This window comes from Amphimedon queenslandica, unplaced genomic scaffold (assembly GCF_000090795.2).
Source record: "Amphimedon queenslandica unplaced genomic scaffold, v1.1 AMPQUscaffold_13507, whole genome shotgun sequence".
In the NCBI taxonomy this organism is placed as follows: domain Eukaryota; kingdom Metazoa; phylum Porifera; class Demospongiae; order Haplosclerida; family Niphatidae; genus Amphimedon; species Amphimedon queenslandica.
In genome coordinates, this window is record NW_003546257.1 from 266,548 (window position 1) to 283,577 (window position 17,030).

General features: G+C 35.4%; 3 protein-coding genes and 1 long non-coding RNA gene across 6 annotated transcripts; 1 reads left to right on the top strand and 3 right to left on the bottom strand.

The window, feature by feature from the left end:
- Window positions 1-7: 7 nt before the first annotated feature.
- Window positions 8-2,582, bottom strand: LOC100636690 (seipin-like). Of its 2 annotated transcripts, none has more exons than XM_020008728.1 (9): window positions 2,314-2,582; window positions 1,827-1,908; window positions 1,187-1,313; window positions 1,051-1,118; window positions 862-999; window positions 715-812; window positions 440-629; window positions 319-382; window positions 8-250 (listed from the first exon to the last, which is right to left on the bottom strand). In XM_020008728.1, the coding sequence occupies exons 1-9, from the start codon at window positions 2,511-2,513 to the stop codon at window positions 24-26; spliced, it is 1,194 nt and encodes a 397-aa protein (XP_019864287.1). In that variant the 5' UTR covers window positions 2,514-2,582; the 3' UTR covers window positions 8-23. The 2 variants fall into 2 exon arrangements, with proteins under 2 accessions (XP_019864287.1, XP_003383840.2); XM_003383792.3 differs by having other exon boundaries at window positions 437-629.
- LOC105316581 (phosphatidylinositol-glycan biosynthesis class F protein-like) lies at window positions 2,574-4,679 on the top strand. 2 transcript variants are annotated; one of them, XM_020008730.1, is made up of 4 exons: window positions 2,574-2,767; window positions 2,827-2,940; window positions 2,994-3,108; window positions 4,106-4,679. In XM_020008730.1, exons 1-4 carry the CDS (start codon window positions 2,655-2,657, stop codon window positions 4,190-4,192), a joined length of 429 nt encoding a protein of 142 aa, XP_019864289.1. In that variant the 5' UTR covers window positions 2,574-2,654; the 3' UTR covers window positions 4,193-4,679. The 2 variants fall into 2 exon arrangements, with proteins under 2 accessions (XP_019864289.1, XP_019864288.1); XM_020008729.1 differs by lacking the exon at window positions 4,106-4,679 and adding an exon at window positions 3,235-3,538.
- Window positions 4,680-9,065: 4,386 nt separating this feature from the next.
- LOC109593727 (uncharacterized) lies at window positions 9,066-12,027 on the bottom strand. Its single transcript, XR_002191131.1, has 4 exons — window positions 11,699-12,027; window positions 11,551-11,643; window positions 9,429-11,498; window positions 9,066-9,382 (listed from the first exon to the last, which is right to left on the bottom strand). It is a non-coding gene; the product is annotated as an uncharacterized LOC109593727 (long non-coding RNA).
- Window positions 12,028-13,426: 1,399 nt separating this feature from the next.
- LOC100636817 (E3 ubiquitin-protein ligase TRAF7-like) lies at window positions 13,427-16,998 on the bottom strand. Its single transcript, XM_003383793.2, has 13 exons — window positions 16,375-16,998; window positions 15,780-15,877; window positions 15,597-15,718; window positions 15,315-15,554; window positions 15,057-15,191; window positions 14,763-14,904; window positions 14,576-14,680; window positions 14,438-14,515; window positions 14,276-14,371; window positions 14,095-14,230; window positions 13,800-13,954; window positions 13,607-13,726; window positions 13,427-13,558 (listed from the first exon to the last, which is right to left on the bottom strand). The coding sequence occupies exons 1-13, from the start codon at window positions 16,853-16,855 to the stop codon at window positions 13,535-13,537; spliced, it is 1,932 nt and encodes a 643-aa protein (XP_003383841.1). The 5' UTR covers window positions 16,856-16,998; the 3' UTR covers window positions 13,427-13,534.
- Between the last annotated feature and the right edge of the window lie 32 nt (window positions 16,999-17,030).

Here is a 17,030-nt window from a genome sequence, read left to right on the forward strand (position 1 = left end):
AGATTGCATGTGTAAAAAGTCAATCAGGATGTTGAATCTCCTCTCCTTTCTCCTCTGTGACGTACAACAGGAGGCTCCTCCTCCCTTCCCTGAGTCCGGTAATTAGGAGGTGGGGTTCCAGAATGAGGTTGATCCTCAATGTCAGTGAAGTCGCTGACATCACTGGTAGCAATCTCGGTAGCCGAACTGATGGTACTCACGTTATCAGAAGTATCATTAGCTCTTGCTGCTCCTCCTCCTCCTGATCCATCTGGAATAAAGACAATAATAATAAGAAATATAGTCTTGTACTCTTGTTAGCTTATAATTTATATAAACCTGTTGAAAGCTCTTCAATATGTTCTTGTCCTCTTTCCTCATCTTCTTCCGGAATAGGCTCCAGCTATAAAATAAAAATTTAAAATCATTACACTCCCTCCTCACTCTCTTCTCTTACTCCTCCTCCTCCTCCCCCTGAGTGGCGTCTAGTGTTCACTCTGTGATTCAAGTATCTTTGCTGTATTCTGAACTGGTTCATTCTGTCCATCATCTTCCTAGCCCACAGTAGGACTGTCACGCCACTGATTGAAAAGAAGAGCCCACTCACTATTATAATAGCCATTGATATCGGCCAATGGTAGAGATAAAACCTAACATAATGTACAATTATATTTTTGGTAAGTAGCGTGCTCGTTTATGTATAAAAAAGCAGTATAGAGTAGTTGATGTGCTTACGATAATCCAGTAAAGTTAGCATCAAATGTGAGTTTGGTTGAGTATAACTGTATCTTGTGAGACATGATAGTCACTATGGCATTAGTAGACCCGTCAGACTGTAAAAGAAAAAGAGAATATTTATTTTTAAGTTTTTACTAATCGTACAAAGTGTGATTCCTGGAAGTTATCAAACATGACGACAGAGAGTGTTTGCTTTTCTTCCGTTAGGCCAAGGACAAGAGGAAAAGAGAAGAAAGCAGTCGAGAGAGTGTGCAGCAATGACGACTTGTAATGGAGGACAGCCTATGAAAGAAGGAGGAACATGGCAGGTTTGAAGAGGAAGTGTATACTCACTGATCTAATGGAGGAACCAGTAACTTTACCGGTCTTTGAATACAATGTCAGATTAACCATGAACATACCTGAGGGTACATACATGTATGTAAATCAATGAAAGGAGAAGAGCCTTCTTGTTTTTTTTTTCACTTACCGAGATCAGCATTCTGTGGACTCTCTGGCATTTCAAGCTCAACGGCTATGGAGTAGGCATGGCCTGGAGTCAATAACCTGTCACCGGAACTGGAGAGGAAAAACTCAGCCATTGGATATGAACAGGACTAAGGGGAAAACAAAATTGGGACATTCTAAATGGCCATAACTCAAAAAATTCAAGTCGGAATCAGCTCAAACTTTTTATATAGCATAAGCACATCAATATGTATCAGAAAATGTAATAAAAATTTGGGGTGATTTTGGAGCCATTTTTTTGGAAAAAACCATGGGCTATAGTACAGGGAAATTTTCAGATTTTGGCACATTTCTTCAAATAGCCATAACTCAAAAATTTGAGCTTGGAATCAGCTCAAACTTTCTACACAGCATAAGTACATCAATATGTATCAAAAAATGTAATAAAAATTGGCAGTGACTTTAGAACCATTTTTCGGAAAAAACCATGGGCTATAGTACAGAGAATTTTTCAGATTTTGGCACATTTCTTCAAATAGCCATAACTCAAAAATTTGAGCTTGGAATCAGCTCAAACTTTCTACATAGCATAAGGACATCAATATGTATCAGAAAAATGAGTGAGAGCTTAAATGATAGAATTAAATTATAATTATTCATACCTTTGCTTCATTTCGAGGTATCCGATTGAATGCAAAGTTTGAAACAGAGTCCTGATGATGTTCTCCAGTGAGACACTTAGGGCTGAAACATAAAACATAAACACGATCATACATAAAACACGCACTATCTACAATAAACGTTATAATCAGTTCATCAGTAGAAGCTGAATAAATACTTTAATACAAAACATGACTCTTGTGGAATGCAAAACAAGCCTCATCATCATTCCAAATATAATGGACTCTAATAAATTATTATTAAAGAAATGAAATTATGAAATTCCTTTGTAATTTTACTCGTCTCCATATAAACAGCATACTAAATAAAGCCAGTACTAAATCAGCTTATACTGATATAAAAGCACCCCATTGGCTCAGTACTCACAATAGTATGGTACATTTCACATGCACAAACACTAAAATTGCATTATTCTTTATCAGGAGTTGTGTTTTTATAAAGTCTCATGTTATAGTGATCCTATCTTACTTAAAGTAGAGGTGGACCGGTAGAATGTGGGTCTTCTGTGGTACCATTAGCTGCCTGAGGACAGCATAAATTGTCATTGATAAGAAGAGATAGCTCATGAAGATGATGAAGGTAAGGGCGAGTTTCATGAAGAATCCTCTCGTGGCATTGAGAGCAAACTGCCATACTCTGTTTAACCGATTGAATAGTCTTGAAAGCATCCTAATATAGCTCCTTTCTAGTGTCTTTTGATGCTCCAAAATCAAGTCCTCCTTTGGTGAGCTTTAATTAGAACAAATATTTAACTTATAGGTGTAGTCTACCACGCCCGTATGAATGCGTAGGTGTACCCACGTGCTTTCATGTGGTTAAACATGGCGACCGGAAATAGTTTTATTTTCCCTGGATTAGTTTTATCTGGAGGTATTGCAGTGTTTTATGTGATTGCTGTATTGTTTGGGGCACCAATCTTCAGGTGGGGGAGCAGAACTAATTTTTAGAATTAAAATTACAATTATTTTATTTTATTTTTAGTCAGTTTTACGAAACTATGCTCTGGTCCACATTAATGTCCTCATTAATATTCATACCCTGCTTAACATTATTGCAATGGACACCCAATGAATGGACGGAAACTCTTTTATTTATGTAAGCTATCACAGTAATTGAATAAAAATAAAATAAATTATTTAATTTTATAGTAAAAGTCGATATACAATGAGGCAGTTTTATTGTGCAGTGAATGCAATAGCTGTACTGACGGGTTCATGGATAGGAGCAGCTGTACTGTTACTAGACTGGGACACTCAATGGAAGGTATGGCATACATTACATCTACTGTATCTACTCTTGTACGTGTAGATAAATATTTAATTATATGTTGTAATATTGAAATGTGTAAAAAGGTTGGGCCAATTTTTAATGATTGAATTTTTGTTGTAGGCGTGGCCCATTCCATGTTGTATTGGCTCATTACTGGGAGGTGTGGTCAGTTTACTGATTGTTATAATGAGACGCCTTTTTTGGTAACGTGTGTGTGTGTGTATATGCGTCTGTATACATGCAAGGGATTGCCCTAGGAAGATCCCCTAATTAAAAGATACTTGATTAGCACAAGAACATAATTAATTTGAATATATACAAGTATGATTGGAATGTCGAATAACCTGTGATTTCCTGGTATTATTTTGTTCATTAATTGTTCTATATTTAACTGAATGAGGCAACAATGCATGCCTTTGAAGAATCATTGTTTGATGCCTGTATTGGACGCCTTTTCTGTCTTGAGTTTCTTTTCCTAAGAGCCAAAACTAATCCAAATATGAGCAGTACTGTCATGAAAGACAATGGAGTTATTATAAAGAACCATATCAATATCATGATCAGTGGTCAGAGCTTCCTTTATCTTATATAGTGTGGTTTAGATCTATAAACATGGAGAAGAGTTATCAGTAATTGATCTTCTGATGTCAACGTACTGGTTTTTATAATGCGGTCAGTTGAGTTAGGTGGCCTGAGCTAGCACGTGATAACACATGCATTATTCATAGCTTTATATCACGAGATTACAGTGGGATTTGGGAGGGTAGTATCTTTAGTCTTATCAATTCTTATTGTTGCTATATGACCTTCTCCGTCTCTCTCTTCCTTTCATTAAATACCATTGCTCAAGCAGTAGGGATATTTACTGGGAAATTTTCTCCCAAACTGCTGGCTATTTGAATTGTAATAAATTAAATATTTAATTATTATAGTAATATTGAAATGTGTAAAAAGGTTGGGCCAGTTTTTAATCATTGCATTTTTGTTGTAGGTGTGGCCCATTCCATGTTATATTGGTTCATTACTGGGAGGTGTGGTCAGTTTACTGATTGTTATAATGAGACGCCTTTTTTGGTAACATGTGTGTGTATGCGCCTGTATACATGCAAGGGATTGTAAGACCCCTGTCTAATTAGAAGATTGATGATTGACAAAAGAAAATAATTAATTTGAATATTAACAAGATTGGAATAATTAAATGATCTATGACCTGTGTCAATATAATTAATTAATTTGACTATTAACAAAAAGATTGGAGTATCGAATAACGTACGACCTATATCAGTATGTCTCTAATATTTGGTTTATTGTTCTATTCTTTGGAAGTTATAGGAATACATAACGTGATTTTGATTTTTTATTCACTTCCTGTATTGGGTATCTTTTCTCACACATTTTCTTGAGCACCACTATCAAGCCAAATCCAAGGATGAGCATCAGGCTTATCAACACAATTGCTAGTATCATATTAAGGCCAGTTTCCTTTCTGTGGTCTAGATAAAGAGATTATCAAATTATTATTAAACTTACTACCAGTAGTCACGTGAATTACACGCGAGTTACACGCGAGTTACACGCACGTAATAAAACATTTCATTGGCTTTAATATCAATAGATCATTGGGAGGGGTAGCTTATCAATTCTTGTTACTATAAGTATATGACCTTCTCCGTCTCTCTCTTCCTTTCATTAAGTACCATTGCTCAAGCACTAACTGTGGAATTTACTCCCAAACTGCTGGCTATTTGAATTTTACCTTTTCAAAAATAAAAAGTAAAAAGTATGGCATACATTGTATGCATTGTATGTTAGTACATGGTTTTAGGTCAGCATCATATGCTGTAAGTAACTTCAAAAGCTCTCTTATCATTGAAGCTCGTCACTTTATTTTTAGTATGGCAAAGTGATGGTACCATCAGACATTTCCTTTCACGACGTTCCTCTTCATTTTCCTCTTCTTTTGAGTAATGCTTCTCACAATGGCCATCTCTCTCTGTTTGTCTTTTCTTCCTTCTTGAGATGTGGATTTTATGGCAGATCTTTCCCAGTAGTATGAGTAGAGTGACCAGGAGGCCTCCTATCAGCCATAAAGTAACTCCAATGACCATCATTAGGATTTGAATAATCATGATAAACAAAAGAATAACTTCCAATATCATGTTCCTCCTTCTTGTCAATGGATAGAGTAAGTCACGAGATGGAGTCTTGGTTGAAATCAAAGTTTTGGTATAGTTTCCTTGCTAGCCCTTACAACAGAGCTGTGTTTTGTCTCTCCTTTGCTAACGGGACCAACCAACTGTGAATAATCACACTTTTCATGTGACTCTGTCCCTTTTTTGGGCATGGAATTAGAGCATGATAGTAAAATTCTTCCGGAACACCCATCGCTATTTAATAATACATGTACCGGTATGTATATGTACACAGGGCATTTATTAGTTGTTGTATTGGCAAATCTGTTTACTATATCTTTTGTCTATATTTGGTGCCAACATCCTTAAACTGTGTGATGTTATGAAACTTTGTATGTACAATATTTATGAAATATTTATGTATATATCTAGTTGCTTTGCTGTTTATAAATGGAAGTATTTGCTCAGCTGATTGCAATGGAGACCTTTTGCACTTTGTGATCTCATTCCAAATTGTTGCTCTATGTTACTGTGTTGTGTGGTTATGTTTGCTGATTATTGCATGTTCTGTGTTACAGTTACTGCTTCATATAGTGTCTACATGTACTGGTACTGAATATCTGTTTTAAAGTTAGAATTGTTGGTAGGTGGAGTAATTTATTATTGAAGTGGGTTTGGCTATTATTTAAATAGGGGCAGGGGCTATCCCAGGGAAAACCCCCTTCTCAGTCATTATACTATGAAATTCAAAAATCATTGTTATTGGAAATTAGAAACAGAACAGCTGTTCATTGCATTATTTTCACAACATTAGATTAAGAGAACATGATATTATGATTATTTACAATAATAACTTAATGGAATGATTAGTTGATTACAGAAATATTTAATACACTACCTGTACTTAATGTAAGTATATTGTTTAACAGTATCTCTCTATTTATCATTGGAATTATGAACGTAGTATCCAAAACTTGGTACGAAGCATACATTTTCATCGTCTAAAGCTTGATCCGTCTCCTCTGTTGGATGGGCCTTTTTTCTATTAGCATCAATACAATACAGTATTATTATTATTATTATTATGATAAGGATTGCTAATAGAACAGTGACTAATAATATCCCTACTATTAGCCATACTAAAGCTGATGGCTCCATCCAAACCACTTCAACGACTACCAATATAATGGGAAGACCAATGTATACATACCATTTCATTATCATAGCCTATAATTATGATACACATTGATAGCTAATAGATATAGACGCAGCTTACTTGAGTAGTAGCTTTCAGCTTTTATTGTGTCACTACTTTCACTACTACTATGAAGACAATCCACTTTGTTTAAGTCTTTGTTAAACTGACGCACGGCACGTGACCTAATTAACCATGAATATTGTTAATATGATATTTGATGCTCTATAATTATTTTTATTCTATCAAATTATACCTTTGTAGTGTAGTATCATTTTACATTCTATTGATAGCTGTGGTGTATCTGTAATTGCTTGAGGAATGCATTTTGTCATTCTTTTACACATTATTATGATGTCATGATGATGTCATGAATTTGTGTTGAGGTAATTTCCCTGGAAATTTCCCCACCTCTCATTTATTTTTTTCTTGAATTTTACTTTATTTAAATTCCATATTTTATTTTAACTAAATTACAATGGAGACCTTTTGCACTTTGTGATCTCATTCCAAATTGTTGCTCTATGTTACTGTGTTGTGTGGTTATGTTTGCTGGTTATTGCATGTTTTGTATCACTGCTGCATAGTGTCTACATGTACCATGCAGTACTGGATAACTTTGAATTGTTGGTAGGTGGAGGAATTGGGTTGGGTTATTATTTAATAGTGCTGGGGGAAATCCCCTCTTAGCAATTTTTCAAAATGGAAGAAATATTTGATCCACTATACTATTATTTTCACAACATAGAATCATTAATTAGATCAATAAGAAAATATGATATTATTTACAATAATAGCTAAATAGAATGGCTAGATGATAGCAAAGGTTTTTGATTATAATGACTAGTGCTACAATATGTGTCCCTATTTTATATTAAGATTCAGTGTTGAAATCTTAATTGATGGTACGATAAATCTATCTTTTTCTTCTACTTTATTTGTTTCTTCTATTGGGCTCACTACTTTTTTGTCCGCATTCTTTTTTTTAACGTAACACAGCACCACAACAACAGCGGTTGCTAACACAAGAGAAAAGGACAGAAATATCTTTTGTTTTGTCATCATCCTATAACTATGATGCATATTGATAGCTAATAGAGATAGACACAACTTACTTGGGCTCTAGTTTTTATAATATCACTGATACTATAGATACCAATCTCCCTTATTAGCTTAAGCCCGTGCGTGGTAGGCACGTGATCATAATGTACTGTACTGTGAATATATGAATATGATAATTGATAATATAGTTATTCTATTTTATCAAAATAGTGTAGTACGTATCATTTTGCACTCTGAATTATTGTTGCTATGACAATGGAGGAATTTTGCATTTTTGTGTTTGCTTATACTTATAGTATGGTATAGTGTACTTTATAGTTGTAGATGTGTAAAGTTTTAATTGGTTGTGGGTGGGGGGAATTTATTGAAGTGGGTTGGGTTATTGGCCTCCCAGGGGATTGGAATTTAAAATCATTATTATTGGAAAAGACAGCTGATTCACTGATTACGTTAATGCTATTTATTTTCATAACATTTGATTAATGGAAAAAGGACATATGATATTTACATTATTAACACAATAATGTTATAACATGTGACTAGTACCTGTAGCAAATAATTTAATTTCCATTATTATTGAAATTGTAAAAACAGTACCGGTAGTCAAATGTTGGCACAAAAAACATAACTTCTTCGTAACGAGCCTCATCTGTCACTTCTGTTGGATACATTATTCTTCTATTAACATTGTTTCTATTAGCCCAATACAAGATTATTATTATTACTAGAACTGGTAATGGAATGCTGATAAATAATAGTGATGCTATGATTGATGTAATAGTTGGCTGTATCCAGACCAAAAAGACCAACAATAGAAGGACTGAATACACGTATACATAGTGCTCCATTATTATAGCCTATTATAATTATGATAAATAGATAGCTAATAGATAGAGATAGGCTCAACTTACTCGAATATATATCAATCTTTGCTTATCTTCAGCTATTATAATGCTGGTATCACTATTGCTATTATCTCTTTGTTTAGCCGATGCGCGACACGTGACCTTAATTAACCATGAATATTTTAATATGATACTTGATACTCTATAGTTATTCTTATTTTATCAAAATATACCTTTTTGGTGTGGTATAGTTGGTATCATTTTACACTCTGATACTGATAGCTGTGATTTGTTTGTAATAGCCTTAGGTATGCATCTTTTGTTCTTTCGCATGTGATGTTGTGATGATGTCATGAATTCATATTGAGGTAATTTCCCTGGGAAATTCCCCATATCTTTCATGCATATTCTTGCTTGCATTAGACTTTATTTTTATGAAATAATCATAATAATAAATTATAATAGATTAAATGATAATTATAGAGATTATATTAGCATAAATGATTAATTTTATATTTAAATATTATACACATATTTATAATTCCTTGCATATGTTAGATTATGTGTCCAAGTCCAATATGATTGTAGAATGTGTTGTTTCAGAACATATTCTACACAACATAGATATTCCCTTCTCTCTTGTATCCTTTGCTACACAGTGAAGGAAGGATGTGAGCTCTCATTTTATCATAGACATCTTTATCCGTTGCTTGCATCGGATATTTGATTTTTCTTTCTTTCCTCCTTCCACCAAGACAGCAATACAAGAGAGCGATGAATATGCCTGCCATAAAGACCAGTCCTGCCATAATGATGAACTGAATGACCCAGGTGGCTGTAATGGCAAAGACACTAGTGATCACTAGCATTAGTGACATGAGGAGATTGATGAGTAGCAATGCAACTATCAATGATATTGGATCGGTCATCTTGCTTTAGATGTCTCCTTTTCACTCCTTTTAGAATGGTTCCTAGCTGCCTGCTATTAGTCCCTAATTCCCCTACTTGTATATACCTATATGGTAGTAATTCTCCTACAGGCATATACCTAACCACACACACACAAACAACTTACCTTACCTCCCGTCTCTCTTTGTTAGCTTACACAATAGCACTTATGAATAACACGGCCTTCCTCCGTATATTTATGTCAATTGTTATTCATAGTAGCTCTTTGCCGAGACGGATGTTAGTGCAGTTTTGATTATAATGATAGCTAAGTAGATGATGTTAGTAACATGTTGTTGTAACTTAATTCAGTTTATTTTAGAATATCTATTGCTAGTAAACAATGTCTTTATGTGTATGTACATGTATGTATTCAATGTAAATGTAGTATAAACTGCCTTACCATAATTATAACACTGTTTTGCTGAGCTAACAAAAATGTATTGAGTAACAATATAATACATGCATATACAGCCAGTAGCAATAAGCAGCTATACAATACTATTGCAATTATTGTTAAAAGTTTTAAGTATATTTTTCAGCAGCAGCAGCAGCAGCAGCAGGAAGAGGCCAGTTCTCCTTTGGGTTAGGAGAGACAGACATTTGTAGGCAGATAACACAAAGAGTAAGGGTGAAGTACATGAATAACAGACCAATAACAGTCTGTTCAATGATGTATGCGTCAATGTGGTCATTTGTTAACAGATATGGTCAATTGGTGGTACCAAATTGGTAACACATATGGTACAAATATGGTAACAAATATAGTCATTTGTTAAAATTGTAACAAGTGTAATGAGGTTTATAAAAATGGCCATTGGCCATTAACCTCAGTTGTATAGGCTGCTGCCTATATAAATGTGATTAAAATTGTGTTGAGCCTTAAGCTAAGCTTAGGCTTGTTTTTGCACTACCTAGCTACATGTCTGTCTCTCCGACCCTTAAGCTATGACCCTATTGGAACTTAAGTTCATTGGGAATATCATTCTATAAAGAAAACATGACACAGGAATGTTGACATACTTACCCGGTGACAGGAGAGTGTATACCGGTATGGGTTTGATCTGTTGTTACTTCTTGGATTGGGTAGTTGTCTGTATAACCAGGGATGGTATTAATACCTTTACTACTATACCACTTAATAGACCAGCCTATTACTACTCCAATAGAGACTCCTATTATGATAGATTGTAGATCCATTGTCATCTGAGGTCACCTTTTCCTTGGAACTAGCTTAACAATGGACATGCAAGTGTGTCAACATGTTGTTCTTTTTACATTTATAATTTTAGGATGAATTGATATTTATGAACATGATTCTTATCAGTTGTGACATGTGACATTTAATTGCATTCTTTAACCATTGTCTTACTATTGTTGATTTTAGCTTAATTAGGTGATTTCCCCGGGAAACCCCCACAACTTAGCTCAGCAGTTTGAATTAGCTGTTGTTGTTAGCAAATAAAGAGGAAAAAGATTACAAAAAAACAATTACAAAAAAAAGATTACAAAAAGAACCATAAACTGAGATTTAATATCAATAAAATGTTACTGTTCTGTCATGCAAGGGTCTGGAAAGACAGATGGTAAGCAAGACAATTGATTTGGTTTGCCAAGGATTTCTAAACCGTCTATAACACACATTGAATCAATGCATTGAATTGTGAGACTTTTAGCTAAGAGTCACAACATGCCTTCAATGCCTTCAATGTGGTTAATTGTGAGGAAAAAATTAATTACATCGTTCACTAAACGTATGTAATTCTGGCTCCATGAGACAATAATCATCTCAATGAAAGGCTATACCCTATACCAAGAGTACTCTTGCCTATACCCTATGCGCTTTCTGCAAGTTACATCTCATTATGAGGAAAACTCGCATAGCTGCAATTCCTCTGGAGGCTAATGTGATTCACGTTAAACATATTGATGCTAAACGTTTTATTAGGCTCCTTGTTTACTTTACATAATGTGTAAAGTAATTCGTTCATATAGAAGCTCACAGTGGCTAAAAATGGTTTGCGTACAACTGTTGTAGAGGGATTCCTTGGCACTAATGACTTCCACAATTGTTGTAGGGCACAACCAGCCTGACTGGATATATATGAACCTTTAGACGTCAAGTGCGACAACTTCTGTCTTCACACAGCCTATGTTAAACAAAAGGCCTATGGATAAGACTTGTCACACTTTATAAAAACCCTATTAAAAGTAATAAAGTATAAAATCTCATCATATCAAAGTCATAACTTACTATATCGTTTGCCTGCTCTCCATCTGTCTCTCCTGGCCCTGGCATCATCAGACAATTGAAGGTCCTTGGGATGCTCTTAATGGCATGAGCCTCCTGTATAATAGAACCAGTAATAATCATTGTGCATAAAAATCATATTTTAGCTTACCCATCTGGAAGATGTATAGCAGTATGTAGCTGATCACGACTTGTTTCTTGATTTGGGTAGGGAATGTCATCATTAACTGGTAATGCTCTAGTTTGATGATTTCTGCGTGATCTTATTGCTCTTGGTAATGATACCAGCAGAGTAGCTAGGTTGATAATGTTGTTGCTAGATCTTAAATTCAACCTAAAGGACACTTCAATTGATCTGAGATCCATTTTATGGCCAGGAGAGACAGAAGATACTAGATTCTCAAGAAGAAAGTTCTCTAAAAGGTACTTGGTTTTAGTAATAGGCTTCCAAAGAAAACAATGTGCAAAATAATATGAAGTTCACTTGTTTTATAATCACTCAGTCTGCTGTGTCTATTATTCTAAAATTAGTCACAAGTCATGATGAGCTAATGGGATCACGAGTTGGGAAGTACATTATGCAAATACTGTTGTTATGACAACTGATGATCACAATGATCTACTCTAAAATCTCTTTGTAGTTTGCAAGCAATTTATTTGCCAGTGAGTTTTAACATTTCGGCACAACAATGATTGACAGTGACATGTTATTATAATTAAATATTATTGTAAGGTAATGAAATACAAAAAGAATACTAATAATATTATTGTTCACAACATGTAACTAACATTATCCATGAAAAATTGTGCTCCCTAACAAAATTAGTTATTGTAATAAAATAGATCTACATGTAACTAAGAATAGTGTTTAGTTCAACAACCAGTAAACTAGTAGTGGGGATGTATTTGCTGCAATACCACAAGAGGGTTCAACCTGGTGCTGTGGATAGAGAACAACAGAGCCTAGGGAAACACTTCCAATTCATCGGAATCCGATTCCATTCAGGGATCAAATTGATTTTTAAAATGCAATTGTAAACACAAATGATTTTCATTATTGGGAAACTCATTTGCGTTTGCAGTTGATTTTGAAAATAAATTTGATTTCTGACTGGAATCAAATTCCGATGATTCGGAGGTGTTTCCCTGATTCTGTTGTTCTCAACCCTCACAAGCCTAACGGCATGGAGTAGCTATTTGAACCACAACAGCCACATTTCACCAGCTCCTATGATACCACAGCTTCAGTCCACCAGCTACTGTTTACTGGGTCTGCCAGGGACGTACAGGATACAGTCGCCTCCACAGAGTTTAGGCGTCCCTGTAACTGGAGCTTTGTCAGAGCATTCAATAGGTCTGTTTATAGAATAGCCAAAAGGGTCGCCACCTTTCTCTTGAATAGGTTGACAGGTGGTGTTCTTGCTGTTAACAGCCAACGGTTTGAGGTAAGTGAAAGCAGCAGCACTGCTGACTATTGCTGTCAACGTAACGAGGAGAATAACAGAATTGGTAGACCAACCGATATCTCCAAGAGGATAAGTAGGAAAATAAAACGTTAACAGAATAAGAATAATGATGATACTAGCTGGGTTACCATCTTCTTCTGCTGCTCTATCACAATTGAAGCGTAGAGCTAAATCGGGGTCTTTCATCTTTTTCTCTTTGGAAAACAATGCCAATGGACTTTTTTAGAATCAATTGATAAGGAGAGAAATCCTTCGTAGCCGAAATGTACTCTTAATCTTGGTACTCGTGAAATGGTCAACTGTCTTGCCTTCAAGAGCTGTATCCGTGTGTCGACTGTCGACAAAGAAGAAAGCAAGTGATTGTTTTAAATAAGGTAGATCACGCGACATACGTAATACACTAGTACCAAAAATAGTACACGTTACTAAAAATACATCAATCAAACTTGAGTTTGCTGTGGAATGGTAGTATGATTGCTGTAATTATAATTAATATAATGATATTTAAATATAAAAATGCATTATAATTTGAAGTATTTAAAAACCTAAATGGATAAAAGATTATTATAATTTTAAAAGCTCATTATTGTTACTTTTATTTCCTCATCTTCTGATCCAGTGAATACAGCATCATACCACACTGCCATTGACTGAACTGCCTTCTCGTGCCTCTTAAGAGCCTGTATCGGTAACATGTTCTCTAAATCCCACACCTTGAGAAAGATACAGAGCATAAATACAACTCACACATTTTTTGAATTTGAATTTGATAGGTATATTACCCACCTGAACAGAGTAATCAGAGGAGCCTGAGAACATGTAGACGCCAGCTTGTGATTCTGTTACCTTAAGTACAGTCACACTACCAATATGACCAGTTAGTGTCGCAACATGATTGAGTGATGTGTTACTATAAACTTGAATATTCTGATTATGTGTACCTGAGAGGAGAGAGAGGAGAGAGAGAGAAAGAGAGAGAGAGAGAGAGAGAGAGAGAGAGAGAGAGAGAGAGAGAGAGAGAGAAAGGAAGAGGGAGAGAGAGAGTAAGGCTTATATATGTCACTTTTTGTATTGTACCTACCAACTATGAGGTATTTCTTGGTAACAGCAAGTGAATAAATGGCTCCATAGTTCAGACCCATTTCATTAACGAGACTAAAGTTTCCACCAACTTTCCACACGTGTAGTTTGTTATGAGAGCCAGTATAAAGAAAATCCTGTTAGTAATGAAGTAATGTAACCGTATGTAACTATGAGGATACCTTTCTTTTATCGTGTGCCATTGCTCTGATCCAGTGCGAGAGACCCTCCTTAGATCCTATGCTATGAATCTCATTAAGTGTGATCGGGTCCCAGAACTATAAAAATAATATTACATTGAATTTTAATTCTTGAGTGAGCAAGAGTTGTTTCTTCCTGCTTACTTTAATTGAAGCGAATGATGAAGTTATGACATAATCTTTAGTGCATAGCATTGCACTCACAATACCTTCATGAGCATTCTAACAAACAACAAGTACAATATATAAAAATTTTATATAAGCTTCTCTTATTTTTCTTACTTCTACTTTCTCCATTTCAGTTAGTGCTCCTAGTTGCCATGACTTAAGTGAAAGGTCGGTTCCTGTGCTGTATAATATACCACGCCCAACAGCTAAAAACATAGTCTGAAAGAGAAAATTAATAATGTATTTTTGTCTCATATTTTTAATTTAAAATTCTCTCGTCCCTCCTCCTCTGCCTCCTTACAGCTTCTTTGTGTCCTTGAACAGTCTTTAGACAGCCTCTCCTGAGGTCAGCAATGTCCCACACTTTAATAGTACCATCACTGCTTCCACTGAATAGACAGTCTCCAGACGTAACCAACGACCATATGGTACCTTTATGACCTCTTTAATAAAAATAGAGAGTGGAATGAGGAGTGAGATACATACATCGTGTGTAATAATCCATGCAAATTATGACATAATTAGTTTAATTACATGCACTATTGCACACATACATGTATATGCAATGATGAAATGTAATTATATTTTCTTTTACCTAAATGTCCCAATGCATTTTAATGTAAAAGGCATCCTCCATACAAAAGGGCCTCTTTCAGCTTCTGGTAATACGGTCAGTGAAGTAACTGATGAGTATGAATCAGAAGACCATCTTCTTGGATCAACCATTGTCCTAATAATATAAGAAATATACATAGCTTATGGATCATGATGGATCATGATGTAGTGTACACATCATTATAATCCTGGTGTTTTCCCTCTTTAGCAAGTGATAATGGCTAACAGTTTATTGTACCTTCTAGGATAAACTGGAGTCACATTTCCATCTCCAGTATTTGATTGGAATGGATGATGAGTTGCTGTTGTGAGTGGAGCTGGTGAGTGTGACTGGGTTGAATATTGTCCAGGAGCTCCTGCTATGCTGTTACTAGCACCACTCATACTCCCTGTACGATACTGTCTTAACTTGACCGATTTAAAGGATTCCATTTCGGCCTCTAGTTTGTCCATACGTGAAGTTACTGTGGTAATAGTTCTAAGGGAAGAGTGACATAGATAAATACGTATTAAGTAATACCTTGATTGTTGTTCAATACGAGAGTATAGATCTTTCTTTTCTTCGTTTAGTCTATTGACTGATTTTATTGCTTTCGTCAATGAATCCTCTAGTTCTTTATTTTGAACTTTAACAACTTTTAACTATTGGGTTGAAAGAAAAGTAGTAAATGTACAGAAGAGTTGGTGTGTAGTAAGTATGTACCTCTTTCATTGTGAGAGCTAAAAGTTGTGACTCATCGTGATAGACACATTTAGCTTTATGGCTGACAATTTCATCTTTGTTACCTTTGAAAGCACATCCTAAGAGAAAGGAGAGAGGGAGAGAGAGACTTTGTAACATGCGATGACTTGAGAAAGTTAAGTCACATTATAATGAAAGGGACTGGACGCTAATTGCAAGACTATGATTGAAATACCCTGTACTATAGTACAGAAACATTGGCCCGATTTTTAAGTAACTTTAAAAATTCGAAAAAATCTAATTTTGATCGGAATCAGCTCAAACTTGATATACAATATAAAAACATGTATGTGTATCAGAAAAATTATAAAAATGGAAAACTCTCTCTTAATCAATTTTGGAAAAATTTGGCCAAAAACCCTGTACTATAGTACAGGGACTTTGGCCCAATTTTGAAGCAACTTTAAAAATTCGTAAAAAATCTAAACTTGATCGGAATCAGTTCAAACTTGATATACAACATAAAAACATGTATATGTATCGGAAAAAATTATAAAAATGGAGAATTCTCTCCTAGTCATTTTTGACGAAATGCTATGCATAGTGTTAAACTTACCAAAATCAGTATAAGGACACGGAATGTTAGGGCAAGACAGAACGTGTTCATCTAATTCCCTCGTCCTAATTATCCCACACTCCTCCCCTCCCAGCGGACACCTCACGTGAGCGTAAGTACAGGATCTCTCATGTTCCTCTCTTGATCCCAACTTAAGTACCTCCGGACAGCCAGCGGGGTCTCTCTCGTAACTCAGCCCACCATCACGTGAGACGATCCCATAGCAGCAGTATATAGACAGGTCGTCTATTTGACCTATGACTGCTTTGTTGACCACTAACGAGCTTGATTCGCAGGCTATTCCATCAAGAGGGCAGGAGTTGCTTCCTTCCTTGGGGTCAATGCAAGGACGACAGAAAGTGTGTCCGCATTGAACTGATATAACTGGAGCGGTAAATACTCGTCTGCATATGGGGCAGATGAGAGCTGGAGGCTCCTCCAGGAATTTTGTCGGCTTGTCTTTTGCTCCCTTGGACGCCATTGCTGTACAGCTGAGTGTTTCTATTTATAGCTTGTGTTATTTTTAGTATCTAGAGACACGTGAGAACGCGTGACTAGAGGTATCCTCACAAACAAAGAAGTAAATACTTAATGGTGATTAAGACAAGATAGAAACAATCTGCTTAAGATAAATTTGTACAAATTAGTTGTAGAAG

Excerpts from the sequence above, each read along its gene's own strand:
- LOC100636690 (XM_003383792.3), bottom strand. The coding sequence starts at position 2,513 with ATGCTTTCAAGACTATTCAATCGGTTAAACAGAGTATGGCAGTTTGCT. Across the intron at positions 1,909-2,313 it reads CCGGTCCACCTCTACTTTAA|CCCTAAGTGTCTCACTGGAG; the intron begins GTAAGATAGGAT and ends TTTATGTTTCAG. Across the intron at positions 251-318 it reads TATTGAAGAGCTTTCAACAG|ATGGATCAGGAGGAGGAGGA; the intron begins GTTTATATAAAT and ends TCTTTATTCCAG.
- LOC100636817 (XM_003383793.2), bottom strand. The coding sequence starts at position 16,855 with ATGGCGTCCAAGGGAGCAAAAGACAAGCCGACAAAATTCCTGGAGGAG. Across the intron at positions 15,719-15,779 it reads TAGCTCTCACAATGAAAGAG|TTAAAAGTTGTTAAAGTTCA; the intron begins GTACATACTTAC and ends TCAACCCAATAG. Across the intron at positions 15,555-15,596 it reads CGTATTGAACAACAATCAAG|AACTATTACCACAGTAACTT; the intron begins GTATTACTTAAT and ends CTCTTCCCTTAG.
- LOC105316581 (XM_020008730.1), top strand. The coding sequence starts at position 2,655 with ATGTGGTTAAACATGGCGACCGGAAATAGTTTTATTTTCCCTGGATTA. Across the intron at positions 2,941-2,993 it reads ACGGAAACTCTTTTATTTAT|TAAAAGTCGATATACAATGA; the intron begins GTAAGCTATCAC and ends TTAATTTTATAG. Across the intron at positions 3,109-4,105 it reads ACTGGGACACTCAATGGAAG|GTGTGGCCCATTCCATGTTA; the intron begins GTATGGCATACA and ends TTTTTGTTGTAG.